Below are 22636 nucleotides of genomic sequence, written 5' to 3'. Positions count from 1 at the left end.
CTATTCCCTCAGAGGATTACAGAGCAGATCTGTTTCTCTGGGTTAATTAAAGCTGAGTATTGATGATTGGGGTTCTATTAACCGAAGCGTAGATAAGCGGGACATCTCTGCATACTCCTGACATGGACTGCATGTTTATTTCCAAAGTCAAAAAGCCTTATTAGCCCTCCCGCTTCTAATAACTGATGTCTTTTTTTTCTTCCCCTTTTGGCTGCTAAATGGCTTTGAGTTGCAGGCAGCTCTCCCTGTCTGAGAAAGCGAGCCGGAAGAGAAACCGAAGAGCGTGAGAGCGAGCTGAGCTCCGGCCCGAGACAGTGAGTCAGACTGAATCCAAGCAGCTCATTAGAGGCATTTCCCTCAATGAACAAAAGCACAGGCTAAGAAATGTTGTAATTGATTTCATTGCAGCGCCTTTTAACAAATAATTCCTTCCAGTGAATTGATGAGGCTTGGAAAAAAAAGCACATGGGCTATTTTTATGAAGGACACGGATCCATCTGCTGAAACAGAATGCTTTGCAGCAAATGTTAAATGATGGGAGAAACAAAGGCGGGGTAGTGTATCTCATTGAGCAGCGTCCGGTCACAGCCAAAAAAGGCTTCTTTGTGACTAAGTGATTTGGTTTTGCACACGAAAGATCAGAAATCTATTTCTCTGCTTTGAAATTGTTTTGCTAATGTCAAAATAATGTCATTCTGAAGATTTGCTGTAGAGATCAAACAGCTGAATGTACGCAGAATCTCAGCAGGGAGGCAGATAGATAGCTGTGATAAAGCTGTGGGGGGCAATACCGTGTCACGAGTTCTTACTTTCAGGTTTCAGATCTAGTGGTTATTTAGAGAGATCATTTATTGTGTTTACATGGACAATGACGGAATTACAGAATCAGAATTCTTTATTGTCATTGTACATGGTGATACAATGAAATTGCAGCAGCCTTGGAGTGATGGAGATAAATAAAATAAAATAGAAATACTGTACTCTCATCTCTAACAAAAAAATGTACAATATGTATTTCTCACTGTTCTCATAATCATGGAAACCCCACCAGGAGAGATCTTGTTTGGATCCCAAGACGATGATTGATGGTCATGTTTTAATTCTTGTATTTTGGCACCAACAGTTGTCACCTTAACCCCCAGCTACTTGGTGATGGTTTTGTAGGCAGTTTGGGTCTTGTGCAGGTCTACAATCTTCTCCCTTAAATCCACTGAAACTTTTTAGTCTTTCCCATATTAAAGAGTTTGGAGTCTGATCGATTCTGTGGACAAATGACTTTTATTCAGGTGATTAGTTCAAAAAGGTGTCTTAACCCTCTATGGCATGAATTTTTATTTTAGGAAGAAAAAAATATTTCACCCCAGTTTTGGGACCTTGGGGGGGTCCTTGTAATATATCTATCAGAAAATGTGCCCCCCCACAGCCCCCCCACCAGATTTTGGTTTGTTGCCTCAGAGCAACAAGATGCTATGAAGGTACTAAAACGCCAAGGTTTTCTATATTATTTAATAAGTGGAATGAGGAACAAACAAGCATTAAATACATTACAAGAAGTTTTTTTTCAACAACAACAATTTCAGAAGTTTTCTTTCAGTAACAACAATTTGAAAAAATTTCTTTCAACAACAATTTCAAAGTTTTCTTTCATCAAACAGCCACAAATGGTTTATCAATGAGTACATTAGAGATTAGCTGCAGTGTGTGTTTATGTTTATGAACGTGTGTTCCTGTGGGGTACTGATTTTTGACAAAACACAGTCTGCATTATTCTGTATGAGGGCAGGGATGCCAGTATAGCTTAGTCAGTTTGTTAGTTCATTTTAGTATTTTTCTATTGAACTCTTTGTATTCGTGATCCTTTTGATTTCATGTTTTACTTCGAAGCCCATCGAGACGACTGTTGTTGTGATTTTGGGCTATACAAATAAAATTGAATTGAAATTGAATTGTATGGAACCTCAGGAAGCAGTTGCTGGTGGATGTGAAACAGAGGCGGACGTCACATTTTTGGCACTTGGCTTTTGGTGTACCTTTGCATCCTGGTACCTTGCATCTCCCTTTCTTTTTATCCATGACCATCCAGTGGGCTGTGGCATCCAGACGCACATCAGGGACTGGAATAGGTGTAGCGGGTCCTCTTCTCCTCTTTTCTTTGTACTCCCCAGCAATTGTGGAACTGGGACGACCTCTCTTATGCTCCAGATTCTTGCCACTTTTGCATAAGCTTTCTCCAATATATGACTTGAACGTATAAAGCCTGATCTGTTCCTCTTTACTCATCCCAGTGCTGCTGCAGTCTCTCTTGTAGAGCAGCCAGGCAGTCACGGTGGTTATGTCAATAAAGTGAAACATCAGTCGGTGGTACCACTTCTTCGACCTGATTTTGGTGCGGTACAGTGCAATGAGAGAGTCCAGCAGATCCACTCCACCCATATTCTTGTTGTACTCTCTCACCACAGCAGGACAGGGAACTCTGATTACTTTTTTTTGCTTGCCATCCCACCTATCAACATCAGTGACCGGGTGTGCTCCAATGTAATCACTGAGAAGACTGACTGAACGGTTATCATACCACTTCACAGCATGCAAGGTGGTTTCTCCAACCATGGCCGTCTTCTGGTCAAAAGATCCACGTCCAGTTCTTTTCAACTCAGCATCACACATCAGGCTCACACCTGGTAGTCTGTTGCTACGGACAGTGCCAGCACAGTGAATTCCCTGCTGAGCAAGTGTGAGAATGAGAGGAACACTCGTGAACCAGTTGTCAAAGAAAAGCTTATGTTTCTGGTGTTTAGGTATTGGCTGGGCCAGGCGGAGGACAACGTTGCCACTTGCTCCTACATCTGGCAGCTCAGGGGGTTGCACAACTCTCCCTGTATAGATCTCAAAATTGTGCGGGACACCATCACAGCCAGCCAAGACAAGTATCTTGTAGACCCATTTTTTTGGTTTTGCTGGCAGGTATTGCTTGAGTCTGTTTCTTCCCTTGAAAGGGACCATCTGCTCATCTACAGCCAATTTCTCACCCATTGGGATTGTCTGCAGCTTTGAGGTGAGATGAGTGACCAGTGGTCTGATTTTGTGGAGAGGATCAACATTTTCTCCTTGTCTCACTTCATTGTTGTTGAAGTGCAGACATTTTTTGATGAACTCCCATCTGTTCAGTGCCATGGTGTCAGCTACCTGGGAAACTCGGGTGGCTTTGTTCCAAAACATCCGGGTGCCTGGCAATCCAAACAATGACATGTACACTGCTGTACCCATGAATTGCTCCAGCTCTTTAGTGGTGAGGTTAAGGGGCTTGTTGGTGTTACACTGAATGGCATATAAATTTGACTGCTCTACAACTACTTCCAGAATGTCTTCAGAAAAAAACATCTTGAAGTATTCATAGGGGGACTTGATATCGTCTGATTTTGGAAGGCTGGCCTGCCATTCTGGGTAATTAGTGATGTTGGCCTTGTGGGGTGTTCTCCAACGGGGTAAGCGTGGAACATCTTCCTGTGATGCTTCATCCTCATTTTCCTCTTCATCCAGTGACTCATTGTACTCAGGCATGCCAGCTATATGTTTTCAAAAGAAACCAGTAAGCATAAAATTAGAATAAGTCACATATACCTCTCTAAACACACAAACACACACACGCATGCACACACATTCACACATATGTTCATTCCATACAGTATATTACTCTGCTGACTGAACCCTGATCTCCTAACTCTCCCTCAAACCTGATTCTGGAGTCCACTCTTCCTCACTGTCAATCTCCTCGAGCTCACTATCCTCACTGTCGGAAGGGATGAGCCTAACCTCTTGATCATGTTTCTTAGACCGATAAAATGTTTGTGCATCCATTTCCTGTGAATAATAGTAGATAGTACAGCAAAAAAATGATTATGTTGATAACTATGCATCCCTGCACATCTCCATCCATTAGCATGTTATAGTTCACACAAAAGTGATCTAACTGCACAATGTTGCCCTGAGGCAACGAATGAAAAACTGCCATTTTAGTGTATAAATGAAGACAAAAAGTATCTTTACTCAATCAAATATGGTTCTCTACTTATTCATGCACATCATAGATATTTTTTATAAAAAGTAATTTAAATGTAAACATGTTAAAAAGTGAAATTTATCTTACCTTCTGCAAGCAGTGTGTCCAAGTCGGCTGTGGTCCCAAAAAAGACTGTTTCACCCCAAGACGAAAGGTCAAAGCCACACCCAGCTCAAATTTCATTGGTCACAGACATATCAGCAGACATTCAGTGTAGTGTTTTGATTCAAAAAAATTAAATGGGTGGAGTGTGGGCCAAAATAGTGGTTTGTTGCCTGAGGGCAACGCCATGCCATAGAGGGTTAAATTCAGGTAACAGGTTGATTAGGAGAGTCAAACTGTTGAACCTACAAAATCAGCAAGGGATGAAATGCTTATTTTCTCCATTGTACATGTGCTTATGTCATTAACTTGTGTTCCACGCCATAGTGCTCAATCACAGCCAACTTGCTTTCCAGTTCGGTCAATCTTCTGAAAATACAACCTTTGGATTTAGTGAAGAACACTCCAAATTCTCCCTGTTTTGACCCTGTTTCTGCCTCTGCTTTTTGGCCTGTTTTGCTCTGTTGGGTTGTTTCCCGACCTGGACTGTCTGTCTGCTATGATCCCTTCTTCTTCAATGTTTCACCTTTTCTCAACTGTTATTGTTATGATTAGCATTTCAGTCAGACAACTCATGCAGTAAAAAATATTTATTTTCACATTCTTTAAGTTGGCATTCACATTCTTTAAGTTTGGCATAAGGTTCCGTACAATTCCATGAGACAATATTTCCATAAAACATTTGGGTAATAACTACCCCTAATGGAGCTCACAGGTGGAAGCCGGGGAGGAGGGTGGGGCAACAAACGCAGCGCTTGCGGTAAAGGAGGAGAATGAGCAACTGCACACCTGGACTTAAATAGGACGCTGAACAGGTGAGTTGATTAACTGAACCGCCCTAGGGGAGTAACCGAGTAAAAGACTGCTAGAGTAGTCTGCCTGAAAGGTGCCCGAGGTCACTCATTTTCTAAAATATTTTTTTAACTTAAGTATTTTACATAGCACCTGTCAGGAAGGGCATTGCCAAACATTGCCAGGTTAACCATGTGACTCATCCTCGAAAGAGAAGTTGTTTTGCTGTGGCGACCCCTGATGGGAAAAGCCGAAAGAGAAAGAAGAAGATTTTACATAGCACATGTCTGCATCCTTTGAACACCAGAGCATTAACAAGTAATCAACCTCAAACCATCAAATCGTTACTAATATGAATTTTTATATCCCTAGTTTTACACATTCTTTTGACTACCGTAGCTCTTCAACCATCAATGCAATCAACGTAAATCAGCTGATTCTGTCGCGGACAAAAGCTGATTTGTGCTTTTGTTATGCAACACTATGAAATGACGACTTGTCGTATTTTCAGGCAGGCACTCGGCAGTGTTTAACAGGTTACTACCCTAGGGCGGTTCAGACAATTAACTCACCTGCTCAGCGTCCTATTTAAACCCAGGTGCGCAGTTGTTCATTCTCTTTCTTACCTTCAGCGCTCATTCTTCGCCCCTCCCTCCTCCCCGGCTTCCACCTGTGGCCACCGTAAAGGGGGGTTTTGTCACCCGAAAGTTTTATGGAAATTTCTCATGGAATTGAACCGAGCCTTATGCCAAACGAAAAGATGTAAATGCCAACTTAAAGAATGTGAAAATTAAGTATGTCAAATAAATATTTCTTACTGCAAGAGTTGTCTGACTGAAATATGAAAAACTGCTTTTTCCACGTCAGTCAGCTGATTTTCATTAATGGTGTGAATAATCGAAGAGTTAAAGTACCGGTTTGTCAAAAAGCGTGTGTTAATTACGTGATGCCGACATCTCCAATGTTAACTTGGGTTCATTCTGTTTGCCTTCACAAAGGGGTGTGTCTCTATTTCATGTCCGCACATTTTTCTCTCCTTCCCTCTGTGTGGAGATGAGATGGGAATGGGTGGAGTTGGTGCCACAGAGATTTAAACACTGGAAATGTCCCTGAGTGGCTCTCAGTATAATCCTACAAGACATTTCTTAAATTCAATCAAAGAGAAATGAATGATTCATGATGTGTGGAGTGACAGGCGCTGAAGAGGCTACCGGCTCTCCGCCGGGAGGCAGGTGAAGCTGTTAAAGGTTACTCTGCAGCAGCTCTGCGCCTCCTCACTGAAAACTGCTTGCACCACCGCCAAAGAATCAATACACTCATTTGAGACTTTAAGGAGTTCTCAAAGCCACGGCAAACAGGCATATTTAAGGTATTAATTGTCTCTTCGTGTTTCATTTAGCTCAGAATGGATGATATTTTTCAGAGCAGTGTTTTGAGTCACGACTGCACTGTGAATTATCATCCTGCTGTTCCATTTGTTGCTAACCATTAATGGCAGCTGCTTAATAATGTGTAATCTACTTCGTATCAAACAGTGACTTTTTAATCATTTACTTTCTTTTGTGCTGAGAATTCATCAAGCACAAACTGCAAGTGTGCAGTTTCATAAAAACAATATGATAATTAGTGAAGATGATTTACTTAAAGAAATGACTCATAAAATTTGCGTTTTAGAGTAATTTCCCCCAAATAGACAGCTGCTTTTTTGACACCATTAGACCCAAAAAGCTAATAGAAAAGTTCACTCAAAATTCAAATCTGCATACTAAAAATACTTGAAAATGTCACCACTATGGCCCAACAAGCACATTAATTAGAAAAAAAAGGAATAAGATAGTTCTTCAGAAGCCTGAAAACTGTTTTAAAACACTGTTTGCACTTCCGTGTGATCACACTGTTAATTTTAGTGGCAGAACTTTAAGGGTAAAATGCTCAAATGCAGGAGGATTTGTTTTTGCTGCAAATAAATGTTAATTGGGTTGGTTTTACAGTAACTTAAAATACAAATACTGTTCCCTTCATGTTCACACCAGGTTTAGGTTCTAATCGTCACAGCTGCTTTCTGATTGTTAACCACACAGACTCTATTTAAGGATACACTGATTCCTCTTGCCTGATTTTTTCTTTTCTGGTTATATTGAGATCTGGATGTTTAAGTTCAATTTTTTTTTTTTTTTTTTAAGCGGGGAAAAAGGGGGGGAAATGTTAAAGTAATACCTTAGTTTCTTTCTTCTTCAAACTTATTTCATCCAGGTCCTCTATTACCATTAACCAGTATAGAGAAACCTAAACACAACGACCAGCTCACCTGTCCTTGTCCATCAGCATTTTGGTGCTTGTGAATGATGATCCTGAGAACCACACCCAAGGACATAAACCTTCATATTCTCTTTCCCCTTCTCTGTGTGGGAGCTGAAGGCAAAAACAGCGGGAATTCAAAATTAAACGAGAAAAATTAAACCAAAAATAAGGAATAACAAAGTGAAAATGTGAACGATGAGAATACATAGTTTTTGTGTCTATAAAGACTCTCATTCATCCAGGTTCATCATAGTAGTAGGTTTAGGGGCTGTCATCTATGGGGTTCCATTTGTGCCAAAAATATGAAAATATGTTTTTGCATCCACTGTCTATTTCTTTGCTCCATTATCTATATCTACTGAAACGTGTTTTTGCATCCACTGTCTCGGTTTTGGGTCCATTGTCTATGTCTATTAAACGAGTTCATTGAACATTGGTTCATGTACTACAAAGCAATATCTTCTCCGTGCCCATGCTCCTTTGATCATCACTTTGTATTTTCTTTGTGGTGTATATGCTTGCTTTATGCTTAAAACTTTGCATTTGTCTTTATTAATGTCGTTTCTCCATGTCGTCTCAGTACGGTGTCAGAAAAGTCCTAAGCAACCATTGCTAGTGTCGTTAGCTACGTCGTTTCCCCAAGTCGTGTCCTTACATCTTGTCGTATTTCAAATTTTGCCAAAGTTGTCACAAAAGTCCTTTGTACGGCCGGTTAATTGTTTCATGTACTACCACGGATTGAAACATGTTAAAAAAAATACCTTTCTTGATATTCCTGCAAACGCGCATTGCCAGAAGGGGGGGGGTTGCATGCATACATTGGTACAACGGTTTCACGTCCCCAAAGCGACTTGCCAATAGTTTATTTAGAGGGTGATGAAACTATTATTTTAAAGTCTTTTGAAAAATAACAAATAAGTCATTAAGAACCAATAGAAAGCATTAATAACCAAATGCACAAGCAGGACCCTCCAAATTTAGCTGAATGGTTTGTAGAGCGGTCGAGAAAGCCAAAAGCAAACAAAAAATGTATGTCAGTGAAGGTTATCTGTAAACATTGTAAATGACCAAAACAATTGACAGTCAAACGTGAAGATCAATACATTACACTAGATTAACATTACAATATACAATAACAATATCAATGGACACTTTGTTTATAGCTATTGTAGTGAAACACCTCGAAGCTCATTCTTATTCCTGACATGCAGGATGTAGTTTGACCTTTCTGAGACCCTATTTAAAGTGTGAGACCTTATTAGGGGTCTGTTACTGGCCAAACGCTCTGTCCCGGAGAATCCAGGTGGATTTTGCATCAGAGAACAATGGAGGAAGACTGGTAATCACGCTCCTGAACTGACAGTGAGGCGGTGGCGATCAAACGTAATGGAACAAGTCTGGAGATCAATACGAGTCAGTGATCGCAGACGGACAGAGGTTGTTCAGTAACACACAGCACTAATTGAAATCAATGGCTAATCTGATGACAGTTTTAACCTTTCCACCTGCGAGGATTCATAAACGAGTGAGAATGGTGTTTGAGCAGCGGGCGGTGTCCCACAACACTCTTGTGTTTCTGCTGATACACACTTTCAGGATTCCTAACTAAGACTCTATGAAGTTACATTGGCTGGATCGATGTAGAAGGAGTTCCAACACTCAGTTTCATGATGATGTTGTGGAATGGAGGATTGTTTAAACCATACATCCTAATCAAAGTGTGCACAACGACATCCCACTGAGAGAAGCCCTCATTAATCATGCATAGAAGAAATACGAGTGTCAGATAAAACCACAAAATTTAAATCTCTTTCACTTGGGTCAGATTTATCGGGACTCCATCAAACAGGATTGAACCCAATTTACATGCAATTACATGTAATGTCCTTAAACCTGCGGTTAATTGATCGAGGAGCTGTAGTCTGTTCACTACAGAGGTTAGATGGCGCTTGGGCGAGGTAGATGAGGCTTTAACTGGACATTTTAATCACCTAGCATCAATAGGCCATCATGTGTGGGTGTGTGAGGGGGGTCACTGCTTTAGATGCTGAGCTGTCAAACAGAATGAAAAACATTTATGAAGCTGGAAAATAACACACACCTCTAAATTTAGAAAGTCTCCCATTTTGAGGCTCATTGAATTTGACTTAGGGGTAAATTATTGTTGTTTCCTCATTGCCATTCCAATTAGCAGTTTACAGTCATATTTCATTCTTGTGTTTCTAGGGGTGGTGTCCCACTGGGTTATAACAGCCACAACACACTGAAGACTCACAAAGGCAGGAAAACATGCAAATTAACTACAATTCATACTTAAAATCTCACTAAATTGGAATAACATCAATGTTGGAGGAGTTTCCCAAGACATGTAGCCTAAACTGTTTTCTATACATGTTGAACTCTTTTTTTTGCTTTCTATTTTTGGTTGCCTAAAGTGGAGGATAAAAAAGACCGGGTTATATGGTAGCAACCCCTGAAGCGAAAAATTTGAAAGGAAAAGAAGATTTTTGGTTATCTAAAGATTTGCTTTTGAATGACTGACTATAGTTATCAGCGAATGCATAAATGTATCATATTAATGTTTTTTTAATATGTTTGAGATAAATTAAATAAATTTTACCACTTAACAATCTTTCTGACTCATACAGGAGAGTCAAAAAAACATTTCAAAGGTTACACAGTTTATCCTGTTTCATTGTACGTTTTCAAAAATACATGCTTCTCTTGTGTTCTTTAGTGAATTTTTACTTTTCTTGAGTCCATGTGGATTTAAACAACTTAAAAAGTCCTTTCCTTTTTCCTACGCATTTTTTTTAAAGTACACTTTCAGGTTTTATGTACAAAACGCGTGGCTGTTAAATCAGTTGAACTTTGACCAAATGGGGACTCGAATTTGGTGGTGACGTATGGGTAGCATTCTTCTCAAAACACAGAAGTGCCAAATGTTTGAAAATGTATTTAAGGAGAAATTAATAACTGCGGTTTGTGCCCAGCTGAAATTATATCACACCAAGTCTATCATATATCGTAATCGAGCTGTGAAAGAAAAAGCCTGGAGCAAGATTTGAGTTTTTTGCCACTTCAACATTTCACACCAAGCCTCTTCCAACTGTACATGCACTCTTGTGTAGGGACAGTCCAGTGTGAGCACTGTATGATACAAGCGTGTTTATCATCTGAGCTCTGACAAGCAGTTCATTTTTACAATTTCACCTTCCTACCCACCTTCCTATAATAACTGTTAATGAATGGAACCACTTTTTTCTCAGATGTTAAAATATTCTCACCAAAACTGCCAAACACATTAAAAAAATCAAAAATGTACTTTCTCATACAATTAATGACCTGCTTCCATTCCATGTTGTCACTGTGGAAACCATTTAAAGTTCAACATTTGCTTGAAAGTTCTTTACAACGGATGAAAATGAAATAAAATTTTTACAAACCTTGTTAAAAGAAGCCATCTCACATTTATTACAAAATAAAAAAAAACATTTATTACAAAATCTTATGTCTAATTGTAATATTCTAATTTAATGGCTAAGATGAATGAGCAGAAGAACATCTGCCTCAATTCCTCTAACCGACCGCAAATGAATGCAACAATTCAGGCCTTTTTTATGTTATGGCAACAGGTATAAACTGTATTTTCAATTGTGACCACAAAAAATGGGTGGACTTTATTATGTCAAGACACGACGAAACATCAATGAACATCAGCATCTCTTTTGAGGCAAAGCAGCTACAATTTCACTGGTTGCCAGTGTTGAGTCATCAATGGCTTTGCTCAAGTTTTCATTAAAGTTGATAGTTCCTGAACAGCAAGCTTACCTTTGATTTGAGTGGGTCTCTGTAATGAAATGGCTGGCATGATCCTGCAGACATACTGTTGCATACACTTGACTGGATTATTTACAATGCCCCATGCTGTGATGCAGATGTGTTTCCCTATGTGGAGGGTGAGGTGGTATTTAATAGAAGCCCCACATATGCACAGGTGTTGTTGGACCTGGTTGCGAATGACTTCTCTCTGAGATGAAGCAGAATTATTAATTTCCCTTTTACTCAAACATCTCCTTTGAACAGCTGTTGCTTGGTGATGGCCAGTTTTCATAAAGTCCTTGGAAAACTACACAAGGGATACATGCATAATACTAACAAAGGGGCTGATGCTTTCTCATCTCATTTGAAATCAGAACACTGCATGTGTATTTGAACAAGGCTTTGATTCATGCACAGACACACTCCCTGATCCCCCGGCTTAATCCCTCCATTGGCTGGGACAAGGGCGCGTTGACAGTTTAAGACCTCTTCCCTCAAACTCTCTTAAACAGTCCTTTTGACCGATCACAACACACTCTCTGGGACTTTGGGACATGCTTTTAATTAATCAGCTTGTAACAGGCAACCCGCCTGAGTAAATATATTCTCAGCAGGATGACATTTCCACTGATATTTTGAAAAGTTTGGCTAAAGTTTAACTAAATTTGTGTTGTCACCATCTTGCGTCCAATTATGGTCCAAAAAACTTCAAAGTCTGTAATTTCAGAGTTGTTGTACTTCGTCATGAGAAAGAAACAAAGATTGTCAATATAAAATAATTCCATATCAATAACATTATTTAAAAAAGGCCATTTAGGAGTCATTTTTCCAAATGACTGACTAATAACTGATGGCTGCTCTTAAATTTAGCTTTTAGTCACAATTTGACCAAGTTTAGCAAACTTCAACTTTGATCAATAACCTATTCTTAGTGAGGAAAAGAAAAAAAAGCTGCCATTATCCAAGGTTATCTGACTTAATACCCAACGCAGACATTTGTTTGGTAGCATAAACATAAGTAGGATTCATTTCAATTCAATCTTTTTTATATAGCCCAATACTAAAAACAATAGTCACCTCAATGGGCTTTGGAATAAACATGAAATCATAAAGAACATGAAGTCATAAAATTAAATAGGTAAAGGATGGAAATATTATGTGTTCAAGTAAACCACGTGGGTTCATTTGAAGTAATCTTTTTAGTTCATTGTTATGGCCAGACAAACAATATTCTAAGTTCTTTTCTATTGTAAAGTGGAGCTGCTTTACAGTGAAATGAATGGCAAATGGCTTTGTACCAAACCACCTGGTGGTCTTTTCATGTGCAGCTTGAAGGAAGAAGTAAAAGTGTTGCTCCCCCATTTGACGAAGATGGCTTTGTTTAAATGCACGTAATGCTTGTTTATTTAACCTATATGTGTGTATATAGACATATACATATGTCTATACATATACATATGTATATAAATAATCAAATGTTTCAGTTGAAGCTCGAGTTTCCACAACTGTCAGATTTTTGACACCCCTATGGCTTCCTCCTATCCCTACATTTATCCTTCCAAGCAGATAGATATGGAAAAATAGTGTCTTTAAATTCGAACAGATCAACGACATCAAAAAACGCCGGTCATCTATGATAGCCCGTAGCTGCCAGGAGCTTGGGAAAATACATGACATAGGTTGTAAAAATTTAAAAAGGCATTCAAAAACAAAAACTCAATAATTAAATTTTAGTGGAAACTTCTGTGCTTCAGAGCACACCCATATGAAAAAATGCATTTCTCCTTGCGCGGTGCAGCTCACCCTATCGAGGGAGGGATAGCTGACCTGAGTTGCTTCCTTCTTAAAAAAAACACTTTCGGACAACACTATAGCTTCAAATACTTTGAAGCAATAGAGAGGAGTCAGAGGGGTAAGGAAGAATTTTGGATTCAGCCTAAGACTTGACATATAGCTACTAAAAATGTGATGTCTCTTTTATGAAGACTTCATATCTGTAATTAAAATCATTTTAAGGCTCTTGACAGAATTGAACAAGATCACAAATTGAATATTCTTTGTAATAATTGAACCTGATTATGGAAGATATCCAAATCCTTATTACCATGACATACAAGTTTTATTTTTATTTTTTTTAATCAAATAGCAAAGCACTGTTAATCTGGGGGTAAGAGGCCAGTAAAGGCACCACATTGAGAAGCTACTTTGAGAAACGGATAAACATTTCTTTTTCTCTTTAGATAATAAATATGGTTTCAAAATGAGATTTCATTTAATTTGTCACCAAAACAAAAAACAGTCCAACTTGCTTTGTCTATTTTCAGAAGTTCAGCATCAGCTAATTAGGACCCGAGCATGTAGTGCAAGGACCCTATTGTATCTGTTAGGTTTATTTTTAGGGCCTGAGGAAGTAGTGCAAGGACCCTATTGTAGGTTTATTATTATTATTTTTAGGGCCCGAGCACATAGTGCATAGACCCTATTGTCTCTGTAAGTTTTTTTTTTCTTCTTCTTCTTTTTTTTCTTCTGCCGGAAGAGTTGCCTTTTTGAGGCCTTTAACATACCAGAATCGCGAAAAATTTGCACAAAAACGGCTCCACCTGCAAAATTTGTTTTTGCTAGCCCCACCATATGCTTTAATGTACAAACATTTTCAGGGCATGTTCATCAGATGGAAACCTACAAAAAAGTTTCTTGGGCCCCACCTGTCACTCGCACAGGAAGTCTGCTATATTGATGTAAATTTTTTTGTAAATTTTATGTCGTGTGTATTATTTAATTATTTAGTTTTACTTTGGTCTCATATCTAGAGCTGCACAGTGACGTGGTGGTTAGACCTGTCACCTCACAGCGAGCAAAGCCCCGGCTCTCCATATGTATGACTGGGTTTTCTCTGGCCACTCTGGCTTCCTCCCACAGTCCAAAGGCATGGTTCAAAGGTTGAATAGTGAATCTAAATGGCCCCTTAGGTTTGCCTATGTGGCCCTGCAATGGACTGAGGACCTGGGTGTACGCCATCTTCATTCCTAAATCTAGGTGGGATAGGCTCCAGCACTCTTTGACCTAGCAGGGGACAAAGAATAGTCTAATAACTCTTGATTTTACAAATCATGACAATATCCTAAACAATCTAAGACTATCAGATCCCAAGCACAACAGACAAGTTATGAGAATCAAGGACCTTATTTTTGTTCACTCTTATCAACCCTAAGCCATAAGCTTTCCTATAAATCTAAAAAGCAGACTGAATAAAATTGCTTTTTATTCCTTTTCCAGGCTGCTTCAGTGACACAGAAATTCTTTGTGTTTTGAAATCCTAGCTGAAGAGCAAAGGTGTAATAATGCTTTGACAGGACCAGTCATCAGCTTTTTGTTGGTAAAAATGAGACTGTTACCTGGTCTGGCTCAAATGTCAGCTCAGACTCTGATGGTAGTAATCTGACCTGATGAGCAGCTCAAAGTACCAGCATGAGTGAGCGTTTAAAACGACTCAGGAGAACGAAAGTGAGCTCTGAAAGCCTGAAATCGTCATAACACCTGGTGAAGTAATCACTGAGGCAGTGATATTGATCAGGCTGAGCCATCAACCTCCAACAGATGGAACCCAGTCGTTGGTGGACAAAGTCTCATACATTTATTGGTTATCTTTACTTTTTTTTTTCCAGGTTATTCTCACTGTCACATTGACACATGCTTGTGCATTTGATTTTTTGCAGTCATTTCAGATATGGGTTTATGTAATTTAACATTTCTTATTTTAAACAGGATACACACAATGTATAAGATTATATAAGATAGATCATGCTAACGGGGGTAAACTTGTAGCACTTTTCTATTTTATCATTTTTCTGATGATAAAAGAAAAATAAAGAATATTAAGCTTAAAATTGTATTTTTGAGAATTTCTTTAGTTAAAACATTGTATCAGAACCAGTCGAAGAAATGCCGTTTGGAAAAGATTGTATCTCTTATGTAGAAAATATGCAGGGTAGGCCACAAGTTTCCTCCTCCGTTCCATTCTTATACATCCACTTGCAGACAAATAGATCTATATACGTTCTCGTTTTCCTCATCTGAGCTGTCGTCCAACTTAAAACTTTATGGCTGGATAGCTCCAACATTGCTCACATTTTTGTTGACGTTAGGTTGGGGGCGTGAGGGGCTTTAAGCAAGAGGGTCAGGGTGTAAACATAGAGCTTTTGATAACAGAGCGGGAAATTGGGGTTCGGGGTTGCTCTGTACCATCTGTCTCCTCCACACCTCTTTTTGGCTAAAAACTGCATGATCATAATTAAAAGATCATTGGAATGCAGTTAAGAGAGCTCACAAGATGATCTGAGTGGGGTTTTAACGTTATAGTCCTCAGATGTGAATCCAAAACTTACCGTTTTCTCCTTTCTATTTTTCACCAAAGCAGGTTTAGTTGAGTTATATGTCTAAATCAATTCTAAAGTTCTTGCGTGTTGGTTGTCGCTGAAGGTGCTCATTCATCTATATTATGTTGTCTTGAAGTTAAATCATCTCATCTTAAAATCTTTCTTTGAAACATTTCATTACGGAGCCCGTAGGGAGAGGGTGATAAGACCACATATGGATGTTGGAAAGATAATTATTTGCTTCAGTTATCAGAGTTATTTTACTTTTGTTCAAATTAATTAAATGAAGTAGGTGTAACTTTGGTTCTGCTGTTAGATAGGCACCGCAAGGGATTGTGGGATACCATTCCCTTTGCCTGTCTGGACGGATTTGGGTTTAAGTGTGGGTTTTTGACCAAATGTGTTTTGTTGTTTAGCTGTTTTGCCGAGTTATTTTGTCCAACTATGCTTAAGTCTCTGCACCATGAGTGAGAGAGAGGGAGGGAATGATTAATTTATTTAGCACCCCTGAGTTTAAGTACTGTAATGTCAATGTCAGAAAATTGGTAAATGAATGAATACATTCAGTGTATATTGTTTCTTTGTCTTTATTGTTATAAAAATGAGTATATCTGCCGGCTCAAACTTAGAGATATGAGAGATCAAGAATTATAATAAATTAAGATGGAAAAAACATTAATTGAATTGGAGTAATATGACATTTAGTTAGATAAATATGTAAATTTGAGTTGTATAAACACTAATTAAGTTTTATAGACGTAAGAAATTAGGTTGAATAAATTTAACTCAATTAATTGTTACCAATGGAAGTAATTCCTTTAAGTTGGCAAAATTGGATAACTTATATATATATATACACAAGGAAGTGTGTTTACTTTGTCTGTTCTTTTTCTACAAGCAGAAACTCTTTCTTTTGATGATGTAACCGTGTTACTTTTTTGATGGGCGTATAATCTCCATACGCCGTCATTAAAATCTCAGACCCCATCTCACTGAAGTACAGTGATCCCTTGCTAAAACGCGGTTTACTTTTCACGGTTTCGCTACTTCACGGATTTGCATCGTGCATTGTGTTCTGCATTCTGATTGGCTAAAAAGTCACTCCGCTTCTTCTCTACCTGCGCGTCAATAACTTTGCAGTTTAACACGTACGTAAAACAGGTCGCCAAATTTACACAACGTTCGTGCAAATTCTCTTGATGGTGGCATGTCGGTGTATAAGTATCTTTTTGCAAAGCAGAAAAAAAGCGACAACAACTACCTACCACTATGTTCTTCTCCCGAACAAACACAGCTGCACCGCGGGCTTCAGAAGAAGAAAACACTGCAGAGGGGAGTCAGGATGCAGCGGCTCAGTCTGTAGAGCAGTGAAATACACTTGAGTCACTATTTGTCCCACTGTACTTTGTATTTTTTTCACAATCATTTTAAATTTTTTCATTTTCTCCCGTTTAATCCATTTACTCGGGTCGCGATGGGCGAGGCTAATCTACGCAATTTGAAGTCTTCTGTTTACATTGATGATTAAAATTATTATTTGACAGTACAGTACAGAAGTTATTTGTTGAAAAAACGTTTCTAAAGTACCTTTATTTGTGAAACAAACGCTTGTGCCTGGAAAATGGTCTGTTCTTCCTTTTCAATGTATAATAGAGTATTTAATTGTATAATAATTGTAAAAAAAAATAAAGGTTTCTACTTCACGGATTTTGCCTATCACGGGTTCTTTTTGGAACATAACCCCCGCGAAAAACAAGGGTTTACTGTATAGCGCTCTTTTTTTGTCACCACGCGTTTCCATGGTGACTCCGGAAATCGGTGATCTATTGAGAATGTCTTTATGTACCTGCTGTGCACGTGAATTAACCCAGGGTTACCAAGTCGAGCGTAATAAGGCCAAATCATATCCAGTCTTTTGGAACCGACATACCCAGAGTAAGCAAGTTCAGGCGAATTTCAGCCAGAGTTCAGGCTTAAAGTCAGGGTACTTTAAACATGCTTCCTGGAAAACTCCCCAGGCGTCTTGCAGTTCAAAACAAAAACTTGGTCTTGGACATTTTTGACCATTTATCTGTGTTTTCTCTTCCAAATAAACACAGAGTTTCTGGATCATGCCTTTCTTGGTACCCATGACGCTGTCAGGTATCTGAAGTTACGAGGAGGCATTGGCAGCATGTGGTTGGACTCCTTAGAAAGAGCTACAACTTGAAACTGTTTTCCAGGTTGGTTATTTTCCAACAGTGACACAGAGAAAGAGCCTGCTGAGAGGAATTCTGACTCATTTGTTGGTAGCCAAGCTAGCAGTTTGCTCATTTCTGCGGTCCTTTTGGCAAACTAATGAGCTGTTGGCTGTGACCGCGTATTTTACCAGAAGATCAGACCATTCTGTGATTGTTTCAGTAAAATCCATGAAAACAATAAAATACTCAAACAGCCTAAAGGAAAAAGAAATTCAAATGTTTGTGATCTCAACAAAAAACAGTCTTGAGCAGTCTTGATGATGGGCAGAGTTGGAAGCAATAGGCACATCTAAGGTTTTAGCATCAATGCAAGACGTTTTCTCAGCTTTTTTTAATTTATTTATTTCCTGCAAGAATTATTGGATATGCACTTTGGAAGTTCTGTCTCTATGCCAGAAGCCAAACTTTTGTAATTATAAGGTTTAAGGTTGAACTCCAGCCACCCCCTTGCCTCTGCTGAAGACACGTGAGGATGTTTGCTGTTCTGATTTTGTGAGCATTCTGCAGAAATCTTTCATTCCCACTTCAGAACTGAGTTTTTAGTCTATTTTCAGTCTGCATAACCAAAGGATAAATCCTCCAAGAAAAAAATAAATATTCCTAATGATTTCCAAGCCTAAAATAAACCTTCATAAATATCATGACTCATAAAAGCCAACAGCATCCATTTCCATCAAATGAACTTTACATGTATTTGGAGGCATTATAATTCTTTGCTTTTGTAAATTGGACAGAATAAAGAAGGTGAGAGGATTTCACAGGGGATTAGGTCTCGGCACAATACCGGCTTGTTAATTAGCAGATCCTTAACTTGACTTTCTTTACAGGCCTACAGCATCTTTCAAACCAATTAAATGTGTTTTACAGAACAGAAACAACTCAAAATGCATAAACAGTTTAAGAAAACTTAAAAGCTGATGAAAAGTTTTTTTAAAGTCAAACCGGTTATGATCTCGGCACCAGATCCAGGAATTGACACAAATCCCTGAATGTTTGTATTGACCATGTGAAACTTAATGTATAGATTGACTAACTTGTAGTTTTAGAGTTGTCTTTTCAGCTTTATAGTGATCATTTTATAGAAAGGAAATGGCAAAGCAAAATCTCTGTCCTCAATATGGGAATATTAGTGGAATTAATTAACCTGACATGTATTGGAATGTTCCCATGTTTGTTCTGGAACTTAGGACTTGACAAATAGATGCCAATCAAAATGTCTCAACCCTGTTTTGCATCATTCTGAGGTCAATTAAATTAATATGTTGGAGATGAAAAAATGTACTTCTTTGTTAAGTTAATGTTTACATCACATCCAACCACACAGATTGGACTTAAAATTTTATTTTATATTCAAAATGTAGACCCTGACTCAGCACTGTTTTACCTGTGAAATAAACCCTCAAGTGGCTATTTGAAAAACTCCTGTTACGTTGCTTTTCAAACTGTCTTCAGTCCAGAAAGTAGTCCAAAGGTTGCTCTAGAAGTTAGTAACTGTAGATTTCTGTAAACCAGTGTTTCCCTAGTCTGGTCCTCGCCACCTGGCTTTAGTGACCATCACTGTTGCCTCTGCAAAAGTTTCCACGTTCTTCTTCCCCGTTTGGTACCCGATCTCTTACTGTTTCCATCAACTCCAACAGGTCTCATTTCTTTCTAAACGAAAATGGACAACTTGTCTTGTGACCTTTTTGAGGATTAGCTAATGCATGATGGATGGCTAAACTTCATCAGGTGTCTATGGCAGGGAGGGATTTCTTTACAGTTGTTGATGCCATGCCTCTGTGATCTTCATCTGTGCCCCTCCCTGTCAATTTGCTTTCATTGTTTCTCTTGGCCACCAGTAGAAACACTCTATTTCCTGTCACACAGGATTTTTCGGTTCTCATGTAAACGCCTGGTCCCTCTGTTGCCTTAGCCAACGAACAAGTCAAGATACTGATTTCTTTTTTTATAGATTGATGAAGGCTGGGTGCTCATCTAAAAAAATGGACACAGCATGAAGCAACATACGTCCTCAAGTGAAATTACACTTCAGCTTGTATTTCTCACCATGTTTGGCCTCTGAAAGGCAGTCAGGAATGATACTCAGCCCTTGAGCCTCAAGGAAAAGGTTGTTGAAGAGTTTCATACGTGTGGCTGTGAGTTTAGCCTGAAGGTATAAATCTGCGGAAAATGGTCTCTTTTGCCTCATTGTGTTACTGCTGTGACACTGCAGGGGGAAGATGCACGCAGACAGAGAAATGGGTCACGGCAAAACAGTGGGATCTCATTGAAGAAGTTCATCTTGCTAAGAGTTTGCATTTTAAGTACATAAGTCAAGACTGAGCATCAATTCTTATACACAGACAGCTTTAAGTGGGTGGAGGAGAATCAGATTAGGTCATGCAGCCACAGACTATGCTGAACACATATTATCCACTTTTACATCACTAAGGAAACATTCAGCTATGCATTCATGCCATATATAAGACTGGTTTCTATCTAAGTGTGAATCTGTCGAAGAGCTTTTATTTGACACCTGGACATTCTTTGGTCTGTAAATGGAAGCATAGAGAATTTAGGTTATGTAGCTGTCATTAAATTAGTTGACGTTTCAAATTTGAGATTTAGGTTTTACTCTTGAGAAAACAATGAGAAAAAATCAAGTGGAAATACAGGCCCAACATTCTGTCCTGGAGTTGAGATAAACCCTTTGACAGAGAGAAAATTCTCCCATGCTCAATAAGCAAAATATGGCGACAAAAACTGCTTTTCATCTATTAGAGAATCTTATTTTGGGACGGGTTACCTCAAATGTTTTCATTTTAATTATAAAACCTTGAGTGTTTTAATATTGAGGTTTTTTTTCTTTATTAGTGGATGGATGTTTAGTGTTCTCTCGTTTTTCCCGGGGTTCACGTTCTAAAAATAACCTGACTTCGAGGTTAAATCCTTGAAGTAATATTACAGATGTTTCATGGCTGTAAAGCCCCTAACTACACACTTTTTACATTTTTCTCTGACAGACATGAAGATTTTCACGCTTTTCTCTCTTCTTTAAACTCTCAAAGTTCAAACTTCTTGACTTTTTTGCAAGTTTGTTGTAGAAAAAAATACTGTCTTTAATTTCTTGGGAGAGACTGCATCATTTAATGTTTAATTGGATCTCCAAAAAAAAAAAAAATTAATACGTTTGGTGTTTAGATGCGGAAACCTGGATTTACATTTGTTTCTCTGGGTAAGATTTAATAGCAACTCGTCGCATTTCGGGCAGACACTCTGCAGAATTACAGGTTACTCCCCTAGGGCGGGTCAGTCAATTAACTCACCTGCTTAGCGTCCTATTTAAGTCAGGTGTACAATTGTTCATTCTCTCCTACCTTCAGCGCTCATTATTCATCCTCCCCGGCTTCCACCTGTGGGCTCCGTTACGGGGGTTTTGTTACCCGAAAGTCACGGAGCTTAAGTCAGCCCAGCTGACTTAAGGGGCTTGATATTGTAAGTGGTCCCTATAAATTAAAATACACCTTTCTTTAATGTTTGTTCTAAACTTTGGCAATGAGAAAATCTTATGACCTTTTATTGTCAACTTTCTGAGGAAGTCAAAATAGGAAACATGATAAATCAGAATTTTTAGGATAATTTTTGCATAAAAACTAACTTATTTATTTTTTAAAGCTGTTGAGATTCACTATTTTACCAAAACTCTAGTTTGAAGTTACAACAATTAAAGTCCCCGCCCTAAAACCTGCCGTGCTGTCTTTCCTTATTGCTCTCTGTCTACAAACACACCTTTATGCCATCAACTAACTGTCATCTAATTTCTAACTTCTGTTTTTTTTTTGTTTTTTTTTGATGTTCTGGATACTTTATTGGCAAAGCATAATTTGATCTGCTTGATAAAATGGTTATATTAACACTCAGTCCATGTTTGTCCAGTTTCCCACAGAAAATGGTGTCTTTTAGCTCACTTTCACCCCAGCATAAAAAAAGAGTTCACTTCTGTCTGATGTATTTTTCTTGTACACGAAGCATTTCCTAATAAATAATTGATGCATTGTTACAAGACGGGAACAAAGTGACACCTCACTCTGTAATTCCTCCTCAGCTTCCCTGTTTTCTTCCAAGGCAAAAGAAGATCCGTCCTGGTGCTGTAACCACAGTAAAAGTCATTAAACCCACACTGTGCCTGCCAGTCTGCCTTCTGCTCTAAACGGTAGCTGATCTTCTTGAAAAGCGCAGCTTTCATTTTAGGTAGGAGGCTGGGGTGTCGCATTGTGGAGGTGGGATGCAAGGGAAAGGTCATTCTCGAAAAAACAAAAGAAAGAAAAAACAACAACGAATGAAGTCCGCCATATTACACAGTACAGTATGTGTGTGAACACACAAATTATACTGCATGTTAATGACAAAGAAACATCTCCCATGTCTATGAAAGTGACCCCCCTCCTCCTCAACTTTCTTCTGGAACAACAGTCAGGCGAACAGCAAACGTCCACATGATGAATGTGATCATTTGATGTGGTTGAGGTTAATTAAAAGGCTGACACACCTGGCTGGTGATTGAGGGGGTGTGAGCAGACTCCTTGTCCTTTATTAAAAGAAGAACATTTGAATTCCAGCTCTGCTCATGTGAAACACTTTCTGCATCCTTGAATAATTTCCACGAGGCATGCATCTGTGCTCTTTTAAGAGTTATTTTAAGACCTAAATGTACCAAACTTTACTTTATTTCATGTTTGTTTTATTTTCAGGTCTATTACATTATGTTTTTGAATTTACAGTTTACAACCCAGCACAGGGAAATAAAAAAAAAAACAATTTTCTCACATGATTCTCTAATCTTACAGGTTTCAATAAAAATAGACAAGTTTTCACAAGATATTTTATGAGCGTGGAAAGGACGAGCATGAGAAAACTATAAAAATAACTAAAAAGTTTGGGACAGGCAGACAAAATTAAAAAAGCAT

General features: G+C 38.6%; 1 protein-coding gene across 1 annotated transcript; it reads right to left on the bottom strand.

Annotated features, from left to right (window-relative positions):
* Positions 1-214: 214 nt before the first annotated feature.
* On the bottom strand, positions 215-3558 carry LOC111947908 (piggyBac transposable element-derived protein 3-like). Its single transcript, XM_023958566.1, has 2 exons — positions 2031-3558; positions 215-249 (listed from the first exon to the last, which is right to left on the bottom strand). Exons 1-2 carry the CDS (start codon positions 3556-3558, stop codon positions 215-217), a joined length of 1563 nt encoding a protein of 520 aa, XP_023814334.1.
* Positions 3559-22636: the final 19078 nt, after the last annotated feature.

Source organism: Oryzias latipes, chromosome 1 (assembly GCF_002234675.1).
Source record: "Oryzias latipes chromosome 1, ASM223467v1".
NCBI lineage: Eukaryota > Metazoa > Chordata > Actinopteri > Beloniformes > Adrianichthyidae > Oryzias > Oryzias latipes.
Note: the sequence above shows the minus strand (reverse complement) of the source record. Positions and strands in the feature narration are given on the sequence as shown.

Excerpts from the sequence above, each read along its gene's own strand:
- LOC111947908 (XM_023958566.1), bottom strand. The coding sequence starts at position 3,558 with ATGCCTGAGTACAATGAGTCACTGGATGAAGAGGAAAATGAGGATGAA. Across the intron at positions 250-2,030 it reads CAAGGTACCAGGATGCAAAG|ACAGGGAGAGCTGCCTGCAA; the intron begins GTACACCAAAAG and ends TCGCTTTCTCAG.